The sequence below is a fragment of the Diplotaxodon limnothrissa genome, linkage group LG17 (genome assembly GCF_057381915.1).
Source record: "Diplotaxodon limnothrissa isolate DT_005_m linkage group LG17, D_limnothrissa_male_GT1.1, whole genome shotgun sequence".
Lineage (NCBI taxonomy): Eukaryota > Metazoa > Chordata > Actinopteri > Cichliformes > Cichlidae > Diplotaxodon > Diplotaxodon limnothrissa.
In genome coordinates this window covers 35,047,483-35,067,194 of record NC_140612.1, presented here as the reverse complement: position 1 = coordinate 35,067,194, position 19,712 = coordinate 35,047,483, and the positions used below count along the sequence as shown (strand labels likewise).

The 19,712-nt window shown below is 43.1% G+C and overlaps 1 protein-coding gene across 1 annotated transcript in view; it reads right to left on the bottom strand.

Annotated features, from left to right (window-relative positions):
* Window positions 1-18,578, bottom strand: part of dock4b (dedicator of cytokinesis 4b) — a 142,140-nt gene extending 123,562 nt beyond the window's left edge. The window contains exon 1 of the mRNA XM_085375640.1: window positions 18,374-18,578. Coding sequence (XP_085231766.1) covers window positions 18,374-18,410 — 37 coding nt within the window. The 5' untranslated portion in view covers window positions 18,411-18,578. The remainder of the gene's footprint in view (window positions 1-18,373) is intronic.
* Between the last annotated feature and the right edge of the window lie 1,134 nt (window positions 18,579-19,712).

Below are 19,712 nucleotides of genomic sequence, written 5' to 3'. Positions count from 1 at the left end.
GCGTGAAGGATGGGTAGTTTAATGATAGGGGTGGTAGAAAGCAGGTATGAGCATGAACAATCAGTGTTCAGACTAGTGTGACACTGGACAGACAGCATGTCTCTGCCTTATGCCATTAAAAATATTGAGTTTTAGACTCTTACTTTGAATTTTAATTTTGAAGACGTGAACTACGATCACTAAAATTGTAATGTGAATTATGTTACCCACCAAAACTATGCCTATGCAAATAGTGATTCCAGTGCTATAAAAATGTGCTAATATCGGAGTGTTTTTCCAACAAAAATGATGCTGCAGGTGAAGTAAGATGAAACCCACCCCCGTGATGTGTCATACCAATCCAGGCTCATCCCAGGATTAAAAAAAATATGAGGAAGTGATGCTTATAAATAAACTTCTGTTGCCTTCAACATAGTTGGTCATATCCTTTATGCATACATCTAGACACAAAATTATTTTTTTTATTTAGCAGTGCAGCAATGTCAGATTTTTCGAAAAGATGGAAGTCAGGAAACATGATGGATGGATTTATTCGTTCTGCCTTCGATGTTGCACATTATTTACCAAAAAGTAAGAAAGAAAATAAAAAGGCTGAAAATGAAATATCCTATATATGCTTTAGGCCAGGTTGGGATTGCTTCTGTTTCTAAGGTGGGCAAGGTTAGAAAGGTTTGGACTTCTCTGCTTAGACTGCTGGCCCCATGACCCGGACTCAGATGAATGAATGGATGAATGATAAAATGGATGAATGAATGGATTAAAAATTGTGAAATCAAAAACCTTTCAAAAGGGGAGGGAAAAAAATCCAATATGAAACTAGAAATCTCTTTAGATCTCTTTATAGAAACCTCTTTGAACTAGCTGCTCCTCCCCTAGACTTAAAATTTTCATGAGTAAACGGGTTCACTGCTTCTTAAACTTTTCTTTTAACATATTTTACACAATAATTATGTATTTTTATGCAAATATTTATACAACCAAAACAAATCATCTGTGGCATTAGTTCATATATCAAACAAAAAGGATCAATCCAAAAGTTCATGTGACTGTAAGAGAACAAGCCATTTAACAGAGCAAAGTATGGTGATGTTTTGCCAACTACCTACACAGTAAGGGGAATATGCAACCTACGTTACTAATGGCTATCAAGTGTGCACTGGTCATGCTGGTAAAACGTGGACGAGACGAGGAAGGTTTATTAATGGCTAATGGTGGATTAGAAAGGGAGTATGATCAGTCATAAGTAGAAAATGTCTCAGATTCAAGGCCACAGTAAATGGTGTGAGATTTGTGTAGTTCTTTTACTTCCTTTGGTTAACATCCTTCTCACTCACAGCACACAGTAATCACACTGTTTACACAATTATTCAAAATTTAGCTGGATTTAGACACTTTTAGAGCCTTTCAACACCCACTCCCACAAAAATAGAAACAACTACAGCTGCTAATTTGTGACCAGAACTCACATCTGTCCCTCTCTTTCCACTTGTACCATAGGCCAAGTTAGCGCCCAGGATATGTTGTGTGAGACCTAATTTCCTCCATCTGATCATTTTAATCATAAATATGGCCCCAAAAAAAATCGCGACAGCCAGATGCCAGTGACCGAAGCCTTGAATATTCATTACTGAAGGAGCTCCGGAGCACAAACCCTAATACACCTATTAATGTCAAAATATATCACATCCATGGACTCGCAGCAACACAGCACAAGCAATTTAAAATGATCAACAAATATTTCATTCAAAAGGGAACCACGAGGAACAATAGGGATTATGGGGAAGTCATAACTGCTGATCAAATAAAACAACATCTAATCTGCTGTATGGGAAGTATGTTACTGCCAAAAGTTGAGAACTATTTCTCTGACAGAGTAACAGTCTCCAAAAAGCTGTTACAGTTTACAACCCCAAAGGCCTCTACACAAAGAGGCATTCAACAGTTGCGCTTGTAAGTACAGTGCGCTCTACGGGGAACTGCCAATTCCTAACACGAGCGAAAGTTTAGAAGCTTTGCCACAAGACCCCGTAAAGCTCAGCGGGGTAGAAAAAGAGCCGAGGCAGCCATTTGAGGTGGTGAGACTACAATGGAGCTGAACTAACAATGACAAGATAGCGACAGCGGTGAGGAGCAACTGAACCAAGAAATATGACGAGCGAGGCATCTGTCATCCAGCCCGCGCATCAGAGTAAAAATAAAGTGTTTTCATGTGATGTGCATTCTGCTTTTCCGTGAGCCACACAATGCGGGGAATGAATGACTTGACTCCATTTCTATATTAGCCCCGACTGTCATTTTTTCCAACGAAGAGAGGCTCACGCTGAAAACTGCAAGATGAGGGTTGGATTCTGCACTGACATCTGCAACAACTTAGATCGATAACACACACACAAACGCGCGCACAAGCAAATAGACACGCCAGCAAAAAGAAATATGGGGCAGAGCGATAAATAAAAGTTCTTATATGTTTACTATAACACTTTCTTGGGAAGGGAATCTGTATGTGTGTCAAATGGCCTTTTATAGGAAATGGGTTTCCTTCCCTTTTTCTCTGCTTTAGTCGCCTCACATGGGGCTTTCAGGAAGTATAGACCTCACGAAAAAAAAAAAAAAAAACTCTAAAAGTAGTAACTAGTTCCTCAAATTTGTCTTCACCGTCATTCAGAGCTGAGAACTGAAAAAACAAAATTGCTATTGAAGATGGAGAGACGCTCTGTTTGGCTCTGCACTGCGATTCAACGTTGAATGTATGGCCTATGTGTATGGTGAGCTTATGTGTGTGTCTGTGTGGCCGCACGTGGTCAAACATTCCTGCGGGGCTAAGAGGTTCAGCTGTCGTCAGGACTATTTTCCTGTGTGCTGCATGCCATTGGTGGATCAAGGAGGATTATTCCTGGAGGTTGGGAAACTTTGGCCTCGGTTAGATTTGGAAAAAAAGAAAGAAAGAAAAACACAGAGAAAAGGGACAAAACGGCCATAGTATGGAGTGATTTCTTTAATGAATCCAACTTGCGGTAATGAGACTGAATCGGTGCTGTTGTTTGTCAAAGCAAGCCACGTAGGAAATCACACAAGCCGAGAGCTACGGCGACTGAGAGGCACAGGAGGAGGGCTGTGGAGAGAGTCTCGAGCCACCTTGCGCTGTTCGAAATAATTAACCAATACTCAACTGTCACACAAGAAAATCCCTTGTGCCTGCTTTGAATTTTTTCGCTTTAACTCGAGGAGCTGCTTCACACTTTGCCCTAATCTTGTCCATTACTGCGACTACATCGGCGCGAACAAAAGAGGCCGCTCTCCAATTTCTCTCAACCTGTCAGGGACCCCAAAAATGGATGAGAATCCCAATTCCCCTACACATCCTCCAGAATAAATTGGTAGTAGAGGGAAGTCTGACCATGGAAGCCAGCTAATTCAGAAGCAGCGGTAAAGACAGAGACAAGCTGAGAGACAGAGAGTGAGGGTGTCAAACTGATGGCTGTGCTCAGCCAATTTGCTTGTGCATGCGGTCCACGCAGGCAAAAAAATCAATAGAGTAGAGTAAGAAAGTTGGAGGGGGCAATGGGGGAAAAATATGTCCCACTTTTCTGATTTAGGTCAACAGCAGTCGTGTGCGCCCTCCAAAGCTGTCGGTAATTAAATGAAACTAGTTAAAAAGTCGGCAGGAGCCCTGAAATGGAAGGCAGATGAGGGATGAGAGAACGGGGAGGGACGAGGCTACAGTGATTAATCTCATCTTTGTTTTTCTCCTCCCACAGTTGTGGTTGAACACAATTATACAAAGTAGAAAGGTAGCCTCATTTGTGCGCCCATTCGGCGCCTGGCACTCCTCAGGGGGAGAAAGTATAAAGATTCTAATGAGCTACAGAGAGAGTTCCTTAAACACAAAGGGGCAGATAGGGACACACTGGGACTGTGCTCCGCCAGCCTTGGCAGCTCAACTCTGAGGAAGAACTCCATGCGGACCGAAAACTGACAGCCCATCAACCATCGCATTCTCCGTCTTATTTTCTGTGCCTGACTCTCCACAGTTTACCCGTATCTGCCTTTCGCCTCACATTCTCCTGGTGCCTGGTAAAGCCTGGCAGATCATACATGGGACATATTAAAAAAAAACAAAAAAACAGTTTAGAGCAGTAGTTTCCAAAACACGGTTCATTCCCCATAGCCAAGAGTTATGCAAAGCAACTTACTATAAATTGTAAAACTGAGCTCTAATATCAAAAAGTACATGCACACAGACTTTTTTTACAAGCTGCCTACTATCTGATCTACTGGACATTTACATTCTCACAAGCATATTTGTCTGTGACATCTAGAAAAGTTCAGAGTTGTGGGTTGCATTTGAATATGTGGTTTATGATTTCCAACTCCACCCACTGCTGCATGCTCAAGCATGAAGAGCACCTGGTGTAAGGCCCGGGTGAGACTCAAGTGGTTATACGTAGTGTGATCAATGACAAAAGCTGACTAATCGATCTACAGTATAATCACATTACCACAGCTGAATCCCCATATGCGTTACTTGCTTGCTCCTAGGGTTTGTCAAATTCCCCCTTTGCATTTGTCTTGGTTGCTTCGCTAGCAGATTACTGCAGTTTGCATGAAAGACACTGACTTATCTGCAAAAACCTGCCAACTACTTGCTAATAGCTAGTCACACTAGAGACCACTTGCCTTCAAAAATAAAGGTTGTCCCTTTTGAAACACGTAGGTTTCAGCATTAAGGCCCAGCTTTTACTTTCAAGGTGAATGGTTTCCATTTATGTGTCATGCTTTTTCATGGTTCACAACCACTAAGTGGTTAGTTAGCAAGTATTTTCAGACAAATGAGCATCTTTCATGCAAATTGTCTGCTAATCTTACGAAGAACGCAATCGGTACATCACCTTCCTTATGACTGATCTCACATGGTGACAGCCAGCAACCCTTCAGCACCTACTCACCAAATATATGAGGAAAACACATTTTTCCCCAAGTGGCCGGAGGTTTCCAGGGGGGTGCCAACTGGTCTGTGGCCCATGTGACTGAGGCCTGAGGATTTATATGGGATTAAAACATTGACTGTTATTTTTTAATATCCATATTCCATCTCTACTGTAAGCAAACATGAAATCACAGATACCAGCAAAACAAATTTAATATTTTTAAGCCAAAAGCCTAAATTTGGGAATTACATCTCCAAAGAGAAACTAAATTATCCAACAAATTGATTTATTGTTATATGCCTACATTATTTTTACATCCATGCCTGCTGTTGTGCGTCTACCGTTTCGACCACAGTCACAGCCAGCCACTGCTGCCCAGCTCCTAGTACTAGGAGGTAGGGATGGTAAGGTTGCTGCTACATTAGGACAGCCTGTGCAAAGAGGATTATGGCTGCAGTCCAGATGAGGGTCCGGGGCGGGGGTGTGACACATCACCACTGATGATGCCTGGAAACATTCCCCTAAAAATCAATGGCTTGGCCTCAGCCCATTCAGTCAGCACCATTAGCAGAGTAACCTCTGGACTGAAAACAAGCTGAAGTAGATGCAGCTGCACTGTGTTGCAAAATATCCAATTGGGTGCACTCCTGTACCTGTAAACACTGGAGCTTAACCTGAGCTGAATTTTGAATGGGTTATGATTTATTTATGCGTGTCTCGCAGGTTGCCGTCCACTGATCAAAAGCCTGTTCAAAAGGAAACAGCTGAACATTTGATCACGATCACAAGCCACGACGTCCTTCTTTTTCGTGCTTCAGGAGACAGCATCGGCAGCCATACTACAACATATGTTGTGTGCAGCGCAACACGCTCTATTTGTGCGGCGGTATTTTTAGCATTCCTATACTCATTATGTCAGCAGCAAAAGCACAGCAGAATGCCCAGGCCGGTATGAGTGAAGTGAGAAAGGCAGGAAGACAATGCTCAGTCCTGCTTGAAGTCGGGCATCTGCTCAGCTAAGCACATGTATTGTGGCTGTGAAGAATGTGCTTTGCTCCGATTACGGTAAGTTTCTTTTTTGATGGCGTTGGAAAACAAATACACCTCGCTCCTCTGCTGTAGCCGTGCATCAGCGAGCTCCTGAGGTGCTGAGAGGTGTGTAAACAAAGAGGATAGGATTCATGTTTCAAAGACGAGAGACATAACTCACTGATGTCAAGATTATCCTTTTTTTTTTTTACTCTTTCAAGTTTGACTAATGAAACAACATAAAAGCATCTTTCTTCAAAAAAAGCTCAAAGCTCTCAAAGAGTGGAAGATGATACTGAGTCCTGTGATGACCATTCTGCTCAAATTGGGACCACTGACAGCTCATTCGGGTCTGGATAAATAGGGTAGGGATGCATAGCCCAAAAGACACCTCCATTATTGAGCCATTAGGAGCAGAGGGGTAAGGACTACAGGAGTAAGAGAACACCACAACTGACATAACCAGCAATAAAGACACCAGCAAAACAATTTATAGTAATTATGATTTTTACCAATAAATAGCTGTATAAATATCACATCTATCTGCACCATTTCCATGGCTTCAATGCCTGCTTTTAACAAAAACTGCTTGCCAGCAAGAACACCCAGGGGCTTCACAAAAGGAGGTGCTGTAGGATCACAATTTGTGCTCGTGTTGTGTACATTGCCAGTGTACATACAAACAATTACTCTTTCTGTCATGTCACCTCCTTTGCTCCGCACTGAGCCAGCTGCCTGAGGTGTCCATCCGGCGCCGTCATCCTTTCTGAGTCCGACTCACAAAGGCTCCCACAGTGGGGAGGTTTCCTTTGCGCCCCCCACCCACCCCCGCATCACACCCACACAATAGGGGATCCATTTCAACCGCTTTTAGCAGGGTCACTTGCTACTTTTAGTTCTCAGCCCTCCCTCCCCTGAGGGTGCAAGTGGTGGAAGGAGGAAAATAAAGACGCCAGGTGGATGCTTGGGAGTGAGGTCAGGCTTGTGGCACACAGTGGCCCTTCGAGCCAGCCCCGCCTTGGCTGGATGTCTTTTTTTGGTAAAGCTTTGCGGGAGGAAAAGAAGCTGATACCACAGCCTGGAGCGACCATGATGCCTGGTTTCAGTGCTATATTGCAGAGAGGTTTGGCTTGTGACCTTGATCAAGGTAAAACACATTACAAAGGACATTCTACTCTGGGCCTGTTGGGAACCAATCATATACATCTTAATACACTTAATGGGCAAAAACACTCGGCCACACCTATTAATCTCTGAATTAATGTGTTTTCAGTCCCATGGCTGCAATGAATAAAAATGAAACACCTAGCGCCTCTACAAGCATTTATGAAAGAATGGGACATAGTGCATTAAAGTCGCCAAGCCTCTGACATTAACATCAGCACTAAAACTGTGCTCCAGGAGCTTCATGGCATGGGTTTCCATGGCTGGGTAGCTCCTCTAGGTGTGAGGTGTAGGTCGCCCAGCACTTCTAGTCATACAGTGTATGCAGGGGTTGGCGATTTGGTCAGATCATATGAACAATCTTTTGGGGATAAATCACGACTTACAATCTGAATCACAAACACTTCTCTAACCCAAGCCCATATAAGCTAATCTTGTTACTCAGCAGTAACTACTTCCTGATTTTATTTTGCGATAACCCAGACAAGTCCCTATTGAAATGAATTTGAAGAGCACAACAGCTGCAAGTTCAGTGTCCTTTGGGATGTTGAAAACAAAATGTTAAAAAAATAAAAAAATAAAATAAATTACCAGTTAAATCTGTTGAAAACAATTGTTTAGAAAGGTGTCTTTTTGAGTGTTTTGCCTAACCTAGCATACACATTGTGTCATGACACAAAAAGCTTACATCACACAGGTGAAAAATGCGATTGTGTAAGTCGAACAAGACAACAGGCCTAAAGTTTCCCAGTGTTACACAGTTACGACTATTAAAAAACAGAAGATTGGATTCTGTGTGCTGGGAACACGGATATTCAGGATTCTTTCAGCTCACAGATCTCTGCATGCTGTTTTTACCAGAGGGGCTCTAACTGGACGTGGAGGTGTGTTACTTTAGGAAATTACAAAAGAGGAATTTATCAACTTACGAAAAATAAGGCTTTAAGAAGGGAATTCACATGATTGCGTCTTTGGCTGGACTTAATCTCACAATAATGATTGAGAGCAAGAGGAAACAACATGTGAGCTTTTCCTTACAGAGCTTTAGATCTGCTGGTGGGAAGATTTTGGTACCTTTCCTGTCTTTATGCCAAGCTAAGTCAATTAATTAGAATGGCATCAATCCTATTAACCGACTAAATGATTACCAACACGTCACACTTTCTTCTTTAATATGGCTCAAAATGCATACACTATTGGGAGAATTAGTCTGTATCCATCTTCTCTGCTTCCAGCAAGCCAATTTCAAAACTACTAACTTAACTTAAAGGACATCAAATGCCCCCTTCAGGTCTTGCTTAAATAACGGGAGAAGAAAAACTCAGCCGAATGAATCAAGAGAAGGAATCCTCTATGTAACTTCCAGAAAAGGAACACAAGGAAAGCAGATCAATCCTACAATGCACCACAATGCCAATCTTCAGTGCTGCTGGAGGAATACTGAAAAGGCCTCATTCAATCAATGATGAGAGGCAGGAAGAATGAAGACTCTTGGTCTTCTCCCCCCAGACTGAAAAAAAAAACTTCAAATGATCCAGTAATTCTAATGTTTTTGGGGGTTTGTTTGTTTTTGGTTTTTTGGTTGTTTGGGTTTTTTTAGGGGGAGGGGTTTATTCATTCAAAACGAGTGTTTAACCGAAAACACATTTTCTCCTTCAGCGTGGTTTGAAGGCTTTCCTCTTAGCTGGATAAACACTCCAAATAGTAACAGTCCCTGAAGAGGACTGAAAAGAAGAGACAGAAAAGAAAAGTGAACTGGGTCGCAGTTGGTAGTTTAGTCAACCTGATGAATTAAACAGACCCTCTGAGGCAATAACACTCTACAACACCCACACAATTAATTTTGGAATTCAGAAGAACTAGTCACTTCTGAAATAATCCTGTTTTTTGGTAGCTTTGTCACCGAGAGCTGGAGTTTATCTCATTTCAAACTCGCAACCCCTCGGAGAGTAAGGAGTTTTCTTCTTTGACATCTTTCTGGCTGAAAAACCATTCCCGAAATACAATATCCACCTTCTGCTTCGATAGAATGAAGTTATTTCAATCAGCTAAAGAGAACTGTGCTGGAAAATGAAGAAAAAAAATCAATTGCAATCAACTCAAACACTTGAGTCTTCAAACTGACAAAAAAAAAAAAAAAGTGGGTAAATGAGCGTCGATGGGCTGCAATGAAAAGCCCTTTAGAAAGTTAACCTGACATTAAAAGTAGCTTTTCTGTGTGCAAGCAGAGGGAGAGGAAGTGAGCTGATAGAGTAGAGGTGATGAGGACGGACGGGTGGCCAGCCAGCGCGTCGCATGCAGCAGGTTGACATGCACAGGCGAGCCGGGCCGTCATCTTGACGGCGCACCCAGAGCAAGAAACAGACTGCTTGCACGCACACACACACACACCACCTTCAAAGGGGACAAAGAGCAAACGTAGAATCTGTACATGCACTGATTCAACCTGAGAAGGGTGTGCGCACACACCCAACACCAGCACAAACAGATACATTGAGCAGGTTAATGAGACATCTAAGAGAAAGTGAAGTCGGAGAGGGCTGGCCAGAAATCAGTGACAGCAGCAGCTGATCCTCCCAGTGTGATCTTTCCAAAGACAGAGGAGGGAACGGCGATGAGGGGAAAGCAGTTCAATCTCACAGAGGGCACAGAGGGCTCTATACTGATCAATGCCACTGCCACAGCTCTTGACCCCACAGCCAATATGCACTGCTGGTATGACCTTACTTGGGAGTAGGTGTGCATTTTCATGGCCAACCATGAAACTGAAGCATGTACACTAAATATAAGCCCCCCCCCAAAAGAACAAACAAAAAAAAACAAAAACAGGAACAGGTACCAAGGACATAAAGAGAACAGGCTTAATGGGACAGAAACCAAAGTCAGGGAAACATGAACTTACCATCTGTCTACCTGCTACTGTAAATACATTACACTCAGAATGAACTCGGGCAGAGATTCATCCTGAATCTGGGGGGTATGCAACATGCGTATTAAATAAGCTCACTTTTTTTTTTTGCTACGTCCTCTGAGAAAAGCTCATGTCAGATGTTTATTAATGTCTGTGTATTTGTGCTACCAAAATAAAAGGTCTACAGAAGAAATTTGGGTTAGAATTTCATTACACATGAATGTGTCTTCCTGTGTGGCTAGAATCGGGCCTCTTTAATTAGCACTTTCATACTGTGAATCTGCACTGTGAATTCTGTAACACATTTAGATGGAGCTGCTAAACTATAAAGTTCCCCGAGATCCATTGCCTACATATTTTTTTTTTAAACTGTTGTCCTTTTGTAAAGACAAGACATAAAAAAGCCACCCACTGAACTACTAAGTTACATGTTAAAGCAATCCAAAGATTGACAGGTCTGCTGTGCCTAGCTACAGTTGCTATGTTAGGGCAACCGCTGATGAGGTGAGGGATTTAGCGAGCAGTCACCTGATAAGTTTATATGCACAGCAGCAGCCATCAATCGGGGTAATGTCCTTTGATCTCTCTACAAGTGCAACCATAAAGATTTGTACATTTTGCTTTGACAACTTCAAAAAGAGCAGTTTGCAGCCTTTTCAATGCTTTTCTTTTTACGCTTCGATGAACGGGGAACATGTTTAAGAGGATTTGATGGAGAGACAAGCATGTAGCACCACAAAAGATGTGTAGCATCCGCCGTAGCATCCGCTCTACTGCAAAGCCTGAGGGACACTCATACTGATTTATCATATTCAGAGTTCCAGTCCACAGAGGCGGCTGCTGCAACCATGCACCAACAAACACAAAGCTCCATACGAAAAATTACACACATAAGCCCACAAATATGTATGTAACACCAAATGTACAAGACACAGAGGAGCACAGAGGAGCACACAGTAGCTGGCGATATCTGGGACAGGCGAGAGCGGATTCATATGGAAGAGAGATAAAGGTGAAATAGACAGAGTGAAGTGAGAGAAAAAAGGAAGCCAGACTGCAAAGGAATGAGTGAGCAAGTTAAAAAAAAAAAAAAAGAAGCAGAAAATGAGATAAGGGTCATCGCGGCGCAATCTGCTGTCTCTGAAAACAACTCACTCTGCAGGAATGAGCAGGAGACTGCAGGGATGGCAACAGAGAAATAGATACAAAGAGGGAAAATAGGCATTGAAACGACTTCAATTCAATACAGACAGACACCCAGAAGCACTTCCATTTAATTAAGGCAATACAAGAAAATGGCAAGAGGAGCGAGAGAGGGGACAGATAAACCCAGCGAGGTTTGGGAAGTGCGCATGAACGCCCAGTCAAGGTCATGTAATGACGTTCAACAGCTTTCAGCCTGAAGACCTTTCACCTCCCCGTCACTGTCTCACTCCACAACACTAATCCTGACGGACGCTGTGCTGATAAACTCCTAATAGTGTCCTTGACAACCTAAGCTGGACGGTTCATCAGTCCTTGTGTTATTCCATCTGTAATATACTGCAGCTCAATAGTAATACAAAATAGCTCTTTTTAAATCATTTAATTTCATTATTTTATCCAAGTGATGACAGCAACTCGCAAGTCCAAAAACAACTCTACCAGACGCCATTCCAAAGTAAAGTAAATAGAGAAAAAAAGGGGCAGACTTGGGAAAATGAGTACTGGACCAAAACACTCTGTGTGACCCTCCTGTGGCTGTACACCTACGAGACACACACACCCACCCACCTACCCACTGGATAATTAACAGGGTATAAGTAAAGACAGCAACCCACACCCATTAGCTCTGTTTTTCTAAAGTCCTTTAAGCATACCATGACACTTTATTAGCGATCAATAACACATTTAAAGATATGAGATTTAACCCGGGCAGACCGCGACTGCGATTTTATTAACGCATTAATAATAAAGCGAGTGGTTTTTAGTAACTTGAGGGGCAGCACAAGCAGCTACCAGTTACCCAAGGTTTATTTGAAAACGGAAGCCTTGTGGGCATTATAATGCGTCGGGGCGGCCACACTAACACTCACAAATCAATGTACACTTCCTTTACAGTCAATACATGCAAGCCTGGATTACAGCCACAGGACACAGATTGCTCATGCTAGTCAAGTCCAGGCGATGCTTTTTCTGCAGCAAATGAGCATTAAAAAAAATAAAAATAAAACGAGTGTCTTTTGATGCATAAACAGCTCTTCTCACCTGCCAATCACTATGATTGTCACAAGCCGACACCCTTCGTTTATGAAAATGGTATGTCAGTCTTTTTTTTTTTTCCGCCTCAGCCCACACAGATGATACAAACACACACACCCTCCCCATGTTGCCTCTCCTGCAGGAGGGCTGCTGATCAGTTAGGCTGCTGAATTTCTAATAGGACATATCCTATTAACCTCACTCACACAGGGATCACGAATTGATATCAAGGAAGGAGAACCGCATCAGGCCTGCTGGAAAGGCAGAGTATTTCCCAGCCAACCGTGATGCTTTTATCTTAATACAATAATAATAATAATAATAATAATAATAATAATAATAATAATAGCTTCTTCTAAAACAAAGAAAATCTATTAGCAGATGTTGTTTTTACTTGACAGATGTCTGATTTTTTGCATTTCAAATATCACACAAGTAGTCAAAGACAAGCACTGTTACCATATATCTAAATGGGGTGAAGAAAACAGTCAACATAAATCAATTGTAAGAGAAAGATGTAGACAATTTTACATTATTACTGCATTATTATATTATAGTATAAAGAATATTAGTCCACAGACAAGTTGATGAATTAAGTGCCAGTATAAGTAATAGCCATTATGATGACCATGTGTGCTCTGGTTAAAAAGAAATCGCTTGACCACCTCTAAGCAAAAGCATCATCTCTTTAGAAGCATCATCCCTTTAAGTATCCCAGACTGTCAGTGGAGTGGAAATCCATGAGAGCTACCCCACCACCACCACCACCACCTCCTTCAGCTACCTCTCTCATCACTGTACATGGATATGGACAATTACAGCACACTGGCTTGTCACCCACACCAGTGGGATTCGCAAGAGTATCTCCCCCACTCTGTGTGTATGATGAAGAAAAGCCAAAAGGAGGTAAAATCTTGTCACTTCTAGAACACAGAACAGAGATCAAAGAAACGTCTCTGTTTCCTGTGTTCGGCGTTGCAGAGTAGAAACAAAAAGACTGCTTTGTGGTTTAATGGGGACTCCATTACAAATACAGCAAGGTTTAATTGAAAAATACACAGGAAGAATCAGTGGTGGCATTTCTCACATCCTGGTCTATGTTTGTGTTACAGTGGCTATTATCTAGGTAAATAGGTGAGGATTTCTTTTTCCGTCTCTGTATGCATAAATCTGCATTCAAATATGTGCAATCTGCTGGTATAGGAGATGATTTTGTTACCGGAAGCTGTCTGGTTTCTGCCTGCAGTGTGAACAGTACTGATCAGTCACATTTTAGCAACTTCTGACCACAGTATGGTGGAAGTCATGGCCTAGATATCTGTTAACCGTAAATGTCCTCGCTACACTGGAAGCCCTGAAATGCTGGCGGTTGTCCCCAGAGGCTAACTCATTAGACGATAGCCGATGGGCTCCCAGATTGGTGATGAATAAAAAGCTCATTGATTCCGTCATGCGCCACATGTCCATGTAGATTTATTTACCCTTTGCATCGTGCACACCAGAGAACAGATTGTGTCTGGATTTTTAACTCTTTTTGTTTTATTTTGTACATATGTTCAAATCACTAGGGAGCCTCCCATGGTCTCCTCGTGTGCTAAATGATTGTCTTGGACGAGTACGTGTGCAAATTTGTGTGTTTACAGGGGAAGGGGTGCTATCTCTGCAGATGGAGGCGAGGCAGCGGGCAAGCAAGCAATTACAAGCTGGTTGGCTTACACCTCCCCCCACCGTCACCCATACATCGCCCTGGGGCTTGCTTGCATTAAGAAATCATGGGTATAATGGTGGAATGGGCCTCAGGGCCCCCTCCAAAACAACCTGCTAATCCCCTTGTGGTGATGGGAGGGTGTTGAATCTGGGGGTAACAGGGCATCCCGGCCGCTCCGACAATGAGTCCACCCCTGACACGCGCCAGCGCCCTCAACCACCCATCGCTTCACACCGCACCTCCTCCAACCACCCCAATCAACTACAGCAACATCCTCCCGAGGGAGGAAACAAGCGATGTCAGCCACGGGAGAGGAAAACCCCCCAGGCCCAGCGTCGCCCCTCCATCTCAGCTGGGCCTCGAGCAGAAACATTCAGTCAGATCACTGCGCCTTTCTCTCTGCATCTCCTGGCTGTTTTTGTGCCACAGCACTCAAACAAAGGATGCACGCTAAATCGAGCTTCGCCAATCAACCTCTGGTAGAGAATTCAACTTGCACAAACAGATCCGAAGCAGCTCGTTAAAATGGTTTAATTATGTATCCAAATTGTGATGAGCAATGACACGCTTGATTGGTTGTATCAGAGGGCCTTAATGAGGAGAAAGGCCTCACTCTGTCTGAGAATTAACATGACGTCTGCTCTCGCTAAACATGACACAATGCAGCCTCCAGTGCTCTCTCTTTCCCTCGCTCTGTCTATTCAGCGACTGAGTCAAAGTGTGTTTGTCCTGGGCGACATTCGTGACAGATTACTCTTCATCTGCTTATGGAGCGTCGGACAGACTTCCTTGGGTAAGTCTGTCATCAAATATTCGGTTTAGCTTAAATCAACGCCATAATGTCACACCACCTCTTATTTCTTTCAATGGCAATCTCATCCTGTTTACCAGGAACCTGTGCCATCTCTGTGCTGAGATCTCTGACTTCCATATATAAAGAGATTTTTCCTCTTTGTTCAGTTTAGTGTTTCCCCATCCCAGCCCCAGCAAGTCCATTTAGAAATCATACATTAACATCGTCTCATCAATCTTCCAACCTTCTAGCTTCAGGTTAAAAACCAGTAATCATCCCGCTGGTGGGCTAATGGGCACCTTAACATCAACTCGCCGAGAGTCCATTCATATTTCATGAACGGCAGTGTCCCCCCATCTTCCCCGGGCCCCGCTCAGCTTGTAAGGCAAATCGACATCAAAAGCGTCAACCTTCCAATTAGATGGCGAGACATTCTGATCTCATCTCAATTTGGCCCGAGATCAAATCTTCCCACAAAGATCCAAGGAATTCCGAGCCCTTTTAGTTAGCCAGCCTACCCTGTCAAACGGGGAGAAAATGTTCACTGAAAGCACTTGGAGGAGGAGGTCGCATTAAAAAATGCCTAACGCAGGGACCTTCCTGTTTAGATATCGAGATATCACAGCAATTCCAACAGCAACAGTGTTCAAGAAAGGTGCTAGGGGAGTGTGGTTGAAAACAAAGACCAGATGTGAAAACATGACGTTAATCCTAGTGAGGTGCGACTTAGAGCAATGGCACTTCAGGCAGTGTTTTGGGAAGACCTGTGTAAAGCACCAGATGTTCCTCCTGGCATGAATAATTTGGACAGTGATTCCAGGTGGGCATCAATGGCCACTTCACAAATGAGGCTATTTTGCCGTAAGATAAGCATCAAGTTATCCTTTTGCCCCGCAAAATAAGTGATCGATGTGAAGACCAGCTGATTTCATATATTCTCTGTTATTTGTAAAAACAATGCAGCAAAGACACTAAGCTACAAGAAGTATATATAGTCTAAAAGCCTTAGAAATGCCTCAGCTCCTCAGACAGTTTTTTTCCACTCTTTTCTCTATATGAGGTCAACGAGAGAGGATTTCCCTAATATGGTCACATCACCCACGCAGCTCTGTTAGCACAAAAGCCCCACCCACCTGTTGTTAAAACACTTGTTTTTACAGAAGGAAACCAATCAGAAGAATGCTGGTTTAACAGGAGGGAGAAGGGAGCTTTTTTACCCAGGCAATGGATTCACTGCAGCAAGGCCCAGAGGAAAGTAAATAAGAATTACTCTGAGTTGTCAGTCACAAAAGGCTTCTCCAGTAGACTCCAAGAATAAAAATACGGAGCTGGAAATAAAGGAAAACAGCCGCCCTTCTTCTTTCACTCCTCTAAGGGTCACTATATGTTACAGAAAGTGAAATTCTCATAGTGTGGCAACCCTATCTAACACCCCCAACATTCACACCCAGTATGCGCCTGTAAGCAAAGTTCTTTCTTCTATATCTTTCTCTTTTGTTACGCAGCTATTCCTGTCACCATCCCTATAAAAGGTCAGCCTTCCATCCCACCTTTGACTGTGACAGTTGTGAACCAATATAAACACATATTTCCTTCCAACAATGCAAGGAAAAACCTCTTTTAAACCCCCTCTTTGTTGCTCAATAGTTTCTCTAAAGTCTGTCAGTGTCTGGAGGGGATATCACTCATTCTGTTGGTTCGAGCGGATCAATAGAGAGACTAAAAACAAATCAACCTGCCCGAATCTCTGACTGCGACCGCTTAACCTGCTGAAGCTGCAATTATCATAACTAAAAGCAATCTGTGTCAACCTTTCTTGTGTGCGTGTGTGTCTGGCTCTTCAAACCTGAATTTCACAACAGGAAATCAGCACAGTTCCTTCCTTGAAAAGGATCAGGCCACACAGAAGAGTGCCTCTGCCAAAACAAGTCTTAGAAAATAAATCTCAGCCAATTAATGGGGTCTTATTGGGAGTTATCGAGGAAGAGGGTGTGTGTGGGTGGGTGGGGGGGGGGGGGGGGGATCAAAAACCTTAATCCAATTAACAGGATGCCCTCTAGCAGCGGAGGGACAATACAATAGTGAGTATTTAGCTTTCAAAATAAATGCCCTCCATTTATCCAGCCAAGTGAACTTTGACAGCATGGAATGGGTTTAAGTAGCTAAATGGAATAAATCTATTATGTGGTATAAAAAAGTTTAAAAAAAATAAAATGATGCAGGCTAATGGTTCTGGACACTCTACCCTGCACGTGATTAAACACATTACAATGTAACTGCAGAGTGAGGAAGGTCAGATATTTAGCACTTATGAGGGCAGGGAAGGGAAACTAGTAGAGCACTCAGGTGACCAGATCACAAACGTGTGACATGGAGAGGTCAAAGGCCAGTTTCTGGTTCGCTGTGCTTCACTGATTTCAAGTCCAGGTGGCAAAAAGCACCCATAGCACCCACAGTGGGATTTCTGAACACCTCAGACAACATTGAGAACCAAGGAAAGAAGGCATGATATGAACACACTGAGTACCTGTGCTTAACAGATCACAGTTTTATTACTTTGAATGGGTTGGCTTGCTTTAGTTGCAAAAAAAAAAAAAAAAAAAAAAGCTCAAATGATCGTTGGCTCCCTTTTACACAGACTCAACCAGAGCAACACACACACACAGAGGACAGTACAATATCTCTAGGGAATATTATTATGAGACATTTAAGCCGCCTCTCAGCGGCCGCATCTCAATAAGATGCCCCACCACCACCCTCACCCTCTGGATTTTTTTTTTCTTTTTGCGTTTGAATCCAGGCACAAGACGAAAATTCCTGCCACACCAACAGGGAAAAGTCTGTGTGGGGTTTTCTTTCCTTTGCCACATTTGGCTTCGTTTGCTTTGCTGTCGCTTGTTTGTCTCACTTCACTGTTTGATCCAAGAGCCCCCCCTCCGACAGTCTGAACAATGCGCACTGTACGACAGGCTGCACACATTTCCAGGACTTCTCAAGGTCTGGGACAATCTCCGTGGTAGAAAAAGCATCAACAATAATAATAACAATAATTTTAACCCCCCGTTCGGCTTTCTTTCGAAGAATTTCTAGATGCTGGGCAAAGCACACACAGACAGACATATAGCGACTGGCTGTGAAGCAGCTGATTCCCCCCACCACCACCACTGAAACAGACAGAGCCTGAGCGAACACACAGCAGTAGTGAAGTCAAAATAGCTCGCCAGTTCACATCCTCATAATGAAAATGGGAAAATAGGGCAAAGCGCGAGCAAGACTTAAAAATATCAAAAATGTGGCATTTGGCAAATCAGGAGGAGAAGGAGGAGGGGGAAGAAGAGGAGGGGGTGAAGCGGGCAACCTTATGCTTTGCAATGTGGCAGTGAGATGAAATCCAAGCTCCCATCACTGGGTTGTTTGAAAGAGAGCGCTCGCCTCGTGATAAAAACACAGTCATTCGGTCTCTAACTGCGCCGGGAATCAGCATCCAAGTACAGCCACTTCACCACCTCCCGTGCGCACATTAACACATGCCCTTACAGCTGAACGCGAGTGAAAGCAGTTTATTTTTTTAGAGGAATATGAAGGCAAATTAAACTTACCGACGCCGTATTTCTCGTGTTCTGTAGGTATCCACATGTTTACTGTCGGTAAGTTTAAGTGAGTGGTCGGAATAGCAGCGAAAAGCAAGGTTTGGGTTCCGTGTAACGCATTCTACTGGCGTGCTTTCCTCCGCTCTGTAGTAGGAGTCATTGTTTAGGTTACAGCAAGAGAAAGCGCCTCAGCCGCCGCTGCTGCTGCTGCCGCTGCTGCTCGTAGTGGTACGGAGACGCGTTGCCTTTAGGTTCTGTGGGAAATGTGACACCCGGAGAGGTCAGAGCACTTTGGAGCCCCCTGCGAAATTATTGTTTGTTATGGTCGGAAGATTTGGAGAAAATGAACGCTGTTCGTATTTAAATACCAGCATTTTCATACTTTTTAGAATGATTAAGCTTTAGCAGGCTGTATTTGTAGCCCAATGCCCTGTTCAAAACTGTCACGGCAATGGGTTCAATCGGGGTTGGAGCTAGTTATTTGTCAATCCTACTAACAGAGCAATAACACATTCATTGCTAAGTATGTGGCACTGTTAACTTGTTTTAACATTAGTTTGTTTTATAGTTAAAAAATGACGACTCAACGAGCTACGGTTACCAACTAGCATAAAAAGCAGTAGGAGTAATGTTAGCTTATTTTTCATAGACAATACAAACTGTTAGTTTTTTAAAATATTACTTCAGGGCTGTTAGCCTACACATAATATCATTTAAATATGTTTCCCTGAGCCCCCACCACACACACACACACACACACACACACTAAGTTGAGGATTCATTCCATCTACTAGTTATTATGTGGGGGCTGAGATTTAAATGTCTAACGAAAAAACCCCCGAGTAGTACCTGAACGCAACAACATCGCCAGCAAAGCGAAAAAGCCGAGTGACGCATTGTGGGACTTGTAGTAGGTACCCAGCGACGTCATTGAAGGTCCCTTTATCTACAGCATCTTCGACACATGACGGTATTATTCTGTTTTTGGGACTTTCTGGTGAGTATTAGCTGGAAAGATGTAGGTTTAGTTTTATTTCAGGGTAGCCATGACGGTCGCCAGAGCATCAAGACATGTAAGCACTGATTTACAGTCATCCATGGAGACATTACAGACCAATAATATCAGGATATTGGTGTAGAACATGACCTTGCAACAGTGGAGAGCCCTCCCGGACACACAAGGCTTCTACTGCATGAAAAATACATGAGAGTCTTTGAGGAGGAAGCGCAAAACTGGAGGGAGTTCCACTGCCAAAAAGAAAGAGTTCAACATGCATGAGAGAAAAGAGGAGTGTATGTGTATGTGTCAGTCAGTGTGAGTGTCTGTTTTTATGAGACCCATGCTCAT